The 7,672-nt window shown below is 45.8% G+C and overlaps 1 protein-coding gene across 1 annotated transcript; it reads right to left on the bottom strand.

Annotated features, from left to right (window-relative positions):
• Positions 1–621: 621 nt before the first annotated feature.
• On the bottom strand, positions 622–4,007 carry LOC138998344 (zinc finger protein 551-like). Its single transcript, XM_070400416.1, has 2 exons — positions 3,964–4,007; positions 622–3,009 (listed from the first exon to the last, which is right to left on the bottom strand). The coding sequence occupies exons 1-2, from the start codon at positions 3,995–3,997 to the stop codon at positions 1,190–1,192; spliced, it is 1,854 nt and encodes a 617-aa protein (XP_070256517.1). The 5' UTR covers positions 3,998–4,007; the 3' UTR covers positions 622–1,189.
• Between the last annotated feature and the right edge of the window lie 3,665 nt (positions 4,008–7,672).

Raw genomic sequence — 7,672 nt, forward strand, 5'->3', positions numbered from 1 at the left:
GCAGCAGGCCAGGTGCCTGGCGGGTGGGGAGGAGCAGGCTGGAGAGACCTCTGGATGGAGACAGAAGAGCCCTGGCCAGTGCATTTCAGGCACACACAGAACCCCAATCCCTCCCAGGGCCTTGCCTCTCTGCCAAACACTGGGAAGGGCACAGTGAGCCCACCTGCAGTGGGAACATCCCAAGAAAAGGCAGGAGTGAGCAAAGGTGGGTGGTGCCGGCAGAGGCCCCATCTCAAGGCACCAGGGTGAATGTTTGGATTTTTTGGTAACCCTCACCTGAGGATATTTTTCCATTGATTTTCAGACAGAGTGCAAGGGAAGGGGGAGAGGAAGGAAAAGACTGGGAGAGACATCAATGTGAGAGAGGAGGAAAAATTAGATGCCTCCTACAAAGCTCCATAGGGGCCAGGATCAAACCTGCAAACAAGAACCACAAAGTCACGCAGTCTTTATTTCAAGGCCGTGGGCAGCAATGCACTAAAAGCCAATATTGGTGAAAGAGTGATTTCCTGGCACTATGCAGTCCCTCCTAAAGCAAGGAAACGTTGGGATCCACACAATATCTGTAAATTATACAACGTAGACCACAATAGTGCTTGAAACTCATCCCTGGGGGTGAATATAACCAAGAAAATCAAAGGTACTAAAGAAAAAATACCTTTACTGAAGATCACAAACCAGAAAACAGGACAAGGCGGTTTGCAGGTTGGTGAATCAGAATTTGAAACAATTCATCACAGCATAATGTGAGAACCACATGTCCCGGACAGAGGCCGCACTTCTTAGCTGAGGAAGGTGCCCTGTATGAACCCTGGGTCAGGTGCATTACCTCCTCGGAGATAAATGAAGATCCTGTCAGGAGCGGAGGGTTCCTAATGTTCTCAAGCACAAGTGACAACACAGAATACATTTCCCCTGAGCACGCCGTGGTTGGGACTGATACACACTCTTCAGGTGAGCCAGGTGGTAGAGGGGAAATCTCTTCAGCCACAGATCAATCGGGTAGAAGACCTGGGCATGTTACAAAGTGCAATGCACCTCGTTTAAGCTTCACCTGTACTGGAAACATGAGGAATCTAGAAGAGTGTATGTTCCATTAAAAGGGGTTTAAATTCAGGAAAATAGGTCGCAAAGAGTCTCCTTCATTGTTGTTATTCTAAGTGAATAAAAGGAAACATTCCCTGCACATTTAAGACTTCTCTCCAGTGTGAACTCTCAGATGTTTATTAAGGTAGGCTTTTCGGCTAAAAGACTTCCCACATTCAGTACACTCATGTGGCTTCTCTCCAGTGTGAACTCTGAGGTGTACAGTGAGGTGAGCCTTTGTACGAAAGGACATCCCACATTCTCTGCACTTATATGGCTTTTCTCCTGTGTGAACGCTGTTGTGTTGTCTGAGGTTAGACCTGAAACGGAAGGATTTCCCACAATGTCTGCACTCATATGGTTTCTGTCCAGTGTGAACTCTGAGGTGTACAGTGAGTTGAGCCTTTGTACGAAAGGACATCCCACATTCTCTGCACTTATATGGCTTTTCTCCAGTGTGAACGCTGTTGTGTTGTCTGAGGTTAGACCTATAACGGAAAGATTTCCCACATTCTCTACACTCATATGGCTTCTCCCCACTGTGAACTCTGAGGTGTACATTGAGCTGAGCCCTTGTACGAAAGGACATCCCACATTCTCTACACTCATACGGCTTCTCTCCAGTGTGAACTCTGAGGTGTCTAGTGAGCTGAGTCCTTGTACGAAAGGACATCCCACATTCACTGCACTTATATGGCCTTTCTCCTGTGTGAATGCTGTTGTGTTCATTGAGGTTAGACTTGGAACGGAAGGATTTTGCACAATGTCTGCACTCATATGGCTTCTCCCCACTGTGAACTCTGAGGTGTACACTGAGCTGAGCCCTTGTACGAAAAGACATCCCACATTCTCTACACTCATACGGCTTCTCTCCGGTGTGAACTCTGAGGTGTCTAGTGAGCTGAGTCCTTGTATGAAAGGACATCCCACATTCTCTGCACTTATACGGCTTTTCTCCTGTGTGAACTCTGTTGTGTTGTTTGAGGTTAGACTTGGAGCTGAAGGATTTCCCACAATGTCTGCACTCATATGGTTTCAGTCCAGTGTGAACTCTGAGGTGTTCCATGAGGTGGGTCTCCTGACGAAAGGATATCCCACATTCACTGCACTTATACGGCTTTTCTCCTGTGTGAACTCTGTTGTGTTGTTTGAGGTTAGAGTTGTAACTGAAAGACTTCCCACAATGTTTGCACACATATGTCTTCTCTCCAGTGTGAACTCTCTGGTGTCTAACGAGTGAAGGTCTTTTTCTGAAGAACTTCCCACATTCATTACACTGATACTGCTTTTCTCCAGTGTGAACTCTATGTCGAATGACGTTCAAGTTTTGTATAAACACTTTCCTACATTTGTTACACTCATAAATCAGTTCTCCAGAACACACACACTCACACTGAAAAACTTTCAGGTTGTGGCTGGCAGCGTTTCCACATTCATCCCACTGGTGATGACTTTTTCCACTGAGAAATTCCTGTGAAATCTCACTGCCACAGTGTAGCTCCTCAGGGTTTAGAGTGGCCTGGTGCTGGCGAAGCTCTGAGTTGGACTGCAAGTCTTCCCCAACCTCCCTGCTGGTTGAAGGCACCGAAGGTAAGGAGAAGCTGCACCTGCTCACAAAAGAGGCCCCGTCCATAGCTTCTTTCCAGGGCCCCTCTCCACATTCATTCTTTTGTTGCTGGTGACGGTTTACACTGAAACAGAATTTTCCAACACATGCGTCGCTGCTGAAGGCTTTCTGCTCAAAGTATGCTGCATGTGACCCAGTCGGGTGCAAAATATGTTGTAACAGAGAGAAACACTGCTTACAGAGATGGTTCTTATGGGTGACTGGAGCTGTCTTAGAGGTCCTGACCTGTAACTTGCCTTGTATACATACTTGCTGATCAGAAGAGGCCTCCTCATCTTCCATTTTATGCCAACAACCTGAAAAGTGAGAAATGGTGAGGAAATGAATGTTGAATGTGGTGGCAGGGGGAAGTCCCATTGCAAAAGTGTGTTACACATCACACGTTGGTTCCATGCAATTGTCTGAAAATAAGAGATGTGCAGGAAGGATTAATAAGAGGCTCTTGGACTTTCTACGCTAATGAAGATCACAAAACATGGAGGCCTCACCAGAAATATGACACAAACATGGCAAGCACCACATGGATGAGAATATGGATCTCCAGCCCATCCTTCAACTAACAGCATTCGGCACGTATTGTTGACCGGGGATGGGGGGTAGGGGAGAGCTGTGGAAGAAGTTGTTGAGGTCTTACTCCAAGGAAAATTCAATAAAGGAGTAGCTGGTTTCAAGGACTAATTAGCACTTCTATGCACATATCACATGTACAAGTCAACGTTGCAGATTACTGCAGAGGCACCAATGCAGATGAACAGTTGATGAAGAAGTGAGTAGTCTGCACTGGGCCAGAGCTAAACAGCTTGCTATAGTATTCAGGGAAGAGAATATTACATACATTTGAATGGGGGCCTTACCAAAACAGCCCATGGTTTATGTAGGTAAAGACCATAATGTGGCACAAGAACGCGTACCAAGAGAAAGAGGGCAGAAGGTGAAGTCATGCATGTGGACACTGTCAGCCTTCCATGAAGAGAAAGTGCAAGCTGGGACCCATTAAACTCACTGCTAGGCTCTTGACTCCCTGACACTTCCTGTACTTTTTGAGGTTACGGGTGTTAGGGATGTTCCTGGAGTCCTTTACTCAGGGCTCCCCATCCAGCTCATCCCTGGCAGCCACAGCACATTTGACAGGACAGTGAGGGCCATTAGCAGAGGCCATGTTCTGGCTGTGGGAGAGAGAAAGCTACGCCTGAGGTGTAAAGAAAGAGAGGTCATCACCTCAGGACACTGGGAGAATGTGAAGGTCTTACCTACAGATGATACAAGGGCAAACACTTCCAGCATCACATCATAGTACAGAAGTCTCTGAGCATCATCCAGGATCACCCACTCCTCTTCAGAGAAGGCAATGGCCACGTCCTCAAAGTTCACATCCTGTCATAATGGGGACAGTATAGCCCATGATCAGATTCACTCCTAAGATTATAAGTCTGTCATATTCCCCACCCATGTGCTCTTTGCACGCTTCATATCCGAGAAAATACCAGGCCTTCATCCCATGAAAGCCACTGTCTTCTTATTTTCCTGCTGACATTTTTCTTCCCACAACAATGAAGGCAGTTCAGCAGACAGAAGATACCTGAGCTCTGGACCTCCCATGTATGCCACACTGTCTCTTATCCATAGAGTGGGTGTCAAAATATAGGTTAGTGAGGGATGTAGGCCATAAAGACAGTGTAATTTGATATTCTTCTTATCAGGATTTAGCATTGTAGTCCCTCCGATGGTTCCTCTAAGACACCAAAAACATGGCATAGCACTCATCCGCTTGACCCCAATCCTAAGGTGCTGAGGCCATCACTTTTCACAATCTGCTGCTCATAGTTCTTTGAACAACACTTCTCTCACACAGCTTCTTTCCCAGACGCACAACTGCAAAGGTAGTGCAAATTTGTCGTGGTGTGGATATATTATTTCCTAATCACGTCTTTTCCAAAAATATAGGTCCCTAACTCCATAATCTATTTCTCTCTTACCCTTCACCCTTACCGATGCCAGTGGAGATTTATAAGCCTGGGTAACACTGATGAATGCTATCTCATTCCCATCAACCAGTGTGTCACTCCCAACAACAAAAAGCAGGTGGTTAGTTAAATGGCACCTAAGCTCTTAACCTAGAATGTAGCACCCACACACCCCTCTTTACAGGCAATTACCCTAAAATAACCTTACTGTTCCATCCAGGCACCACCAGAAATGGACTCTTCCTTCATTCACCCTTATGTCAATGTCATGGTGCTGTGGCCATGAATTCACATTCCCTCTCCAGTGCACATCACTCCATCTACCACACCTCTTTCAAACCTGCACTTCCACAGCTCGTGCCCCCATACTCATCTCCCGGCCTTTACTTATTACTCAGCATGTGTGGTCCAGAGGACGGTTGCCAAACTGAATCAGGATCAAGTACTGCCCAGTTTCTGATAGTCCACACTCATAGTGGCAGCCTTGAGTGGTGCTATGGAGGCCTCTCTCCATGACGGTTTTTTTTCCCTTCAACCCCAAGTGTTAAGAACAATCAGATCTCAGATATCCATAGCCCACCTCCTGTTATGCTGCACTTGATGTCCCTTCACTAGTCACAGCCAACATCCCTCACTTAACCTTCACTCAAGTCCCAGCCCTGATGGCCCTCTGCACCATGCCCAGTGAGTCTCACTCAAGCCTCTAAGCCAGTGATGGGGAACCTATGACACACATGTCTGAGGTGACACATGAACTCATTTTTTTGGTTGATTTTTCTTTGCTAAATGGCATTTAAATCTATAAAATAAATATCAAAAATAAAATCTTTGTTTTACTATGGTTGCAAACATCAAAAAATTTCTATATGTGACACGGCAACCAGAGTTAAGTTAGGGTTTTTCCAAATGCTGACACGCCGAGCTCAAAAGGTTCGCCATCACTGCTCTAAGCTAATCCACAAAACGAACTTCAACTCCCCACAGCCAGGCCACACTGAGGGTCACAACAACATCCTGGTGAGAGTTTAGAAAATGTGTATGTACCAACCCTAGACTCTTGTCATTTGAATTACTCTTCGGCCTCCAATTAATCTCAGGTCCACTCATCTTTTGAAGGTATTTGCCACTGCAAAATGATTATTTCTCCACCACACTCTACATGACAACTTCTGTCCTTATGACAACCACCTCCCATAAACATTGGCCACAGCATGAAAGCCAGTCCTGGTGCAGAATGTGAGGCTATTGCTAGGCCAGCAAGCATTCTACCCTCTGGCCTCGCCCATAGTGTGCATCGGTTGCTGGGCGCCAGAAGCCTCCCACCAGCTGGGTGCTAAACGAGTCGTGTCTACCCAGACATCTGATAAGAGGACTCCTAACAAGATATTGTCACTGTAACCCTTAAATATCTGGATCATTACAGTTACCTCTAAATTTCACAGGATATATAAAGAAATCTTCGCCCCGTCCGAGGAGCAGCAGCCACGTGCAGCCAGCCCCCATCAAAGGAGTAGCAGCCACGTGAGCAGTCCACCCCTGTCCAAGGAGCAACAGCCACGTAAGTAACCCGCCACCGTCTGAGGAGCAGTAGCATGCGCAGCCTGCCCCCATCCGAGAAGCAGCAGCCTCTTGAGCAGCCCACCCCAGTCTGAGGAGCAGCAGCTGTGCGAGCAGCCCTCCCCCACCCGCCAGAGGAGCCACCACTGCAGCACCCACTATAGGAGCCACTGCCAACTGAGAAGCAGCTGCTGCCGTGACGGCCCAATGGGTAACTGCAGCCCGAGGAGCCACTGCCACCCAAGGAACAGGCCCTGCAAGAATTTATATCTAGATCTGTCGGTGAGATCAAAAATAGGTACACAAAGAAACCCCCAAAGGAAAGAAAAGGAGGCATCACCAGATAAGCAGCTAAGTAGAACAGAGGCATGCAATATGTCAGAAAAAGAATTCAGAATAAGCGTCATACAGTTCATAACAGGATGGATGAAAAAAATCAATAACTTATGTAAGAATCAAGAAGAAATAAAGAATGACATAGCTGCAATAAAAACATCATGTAATGTTTCAGCAGTAGAGTAGGAGAAGTGGAGGACCGAATTAGCCAATTAGAAGACAGGGAAGCAGAACACAACCAAAGTGAACTGAAATTGGAAAAAAAAAATTAAAAGACAGGAGGAGAGCCTAAGTGAGCTATGGGACAACATGAAACGATCAACATACAAATAACAGGGGTGCCAGAACAACAGGAAGAGGAACAATGGTTAGAAAACCCATTTGAAGAAATAATGTCAGAAAACTTCCCTGGCCCTGACCAGTTTGGCTCAGTGGCTAGAGCTTCCGCCTGTGGACTGAAGAGTCCCAGATTCTATTCCGGTGAAGGACATGTACCTTGTTTGCAGGTATTTCTCCAGTGGGGGGTGCACAGGAGGCATCTGATCGATTTTTCTAACTCTCTATCCCTCTCCCTTCCTGTCTGTAAAAAATCAATGAAATATATTTAGAAAAAAAAGAAAACTTCCCTGATGTGGAAAAGAAAAAAGTCATGCAAGCACAGAGAGTCCCAAACAAGAAGAACCCGAAAAGACCCACACCAAGACACATCATAATTACCATGGCAAATGTTCAGGACAAAGAGAGAATCATAAAGGATGCAAGAGAGAAACAGAAAGTTACGTACAAGGGCTCTAAACCATTAGATTATCAAATGACTTCCCAACAGAAACACATCAGGCCAGAAAAGAATGGAAGGAAATTTACAAAGTGATACAAAGAAAGGGACTAAGTCCAAGAATACTCTCTCCAGCAAGGCTATCATTGAAAATTGAAGGGCAAATAAGGATCTTCACATACAAAAAAAAGCTAAGGGAATTTATCACTACCAAGCCAGCAATGCAAGAAATGCTAAAGGGAATGGTGTAAAAAGAAGAAATAACAAGGGAAGAAAGAACACAGACACAAAAAATAAAAATGGCTACAAATAACTATCAGTAACTTT

This window comes from Myotis yumanensis, unplaced genomic scaffold (assembly GCF_028538775.1).
Source record: "Myotis yumanensis isolate MYYU_CA2020_CCGP unplaced genomic scaffold, mMyoYum1.0.hap1 SCAF_20, whole genome shotgun sequence".
NCBI lineage: Eukaryota > Metazoa > Chordata > Mammalia > Chiroptera > Vespertilionidae > Myotis > Myotis yumanensis.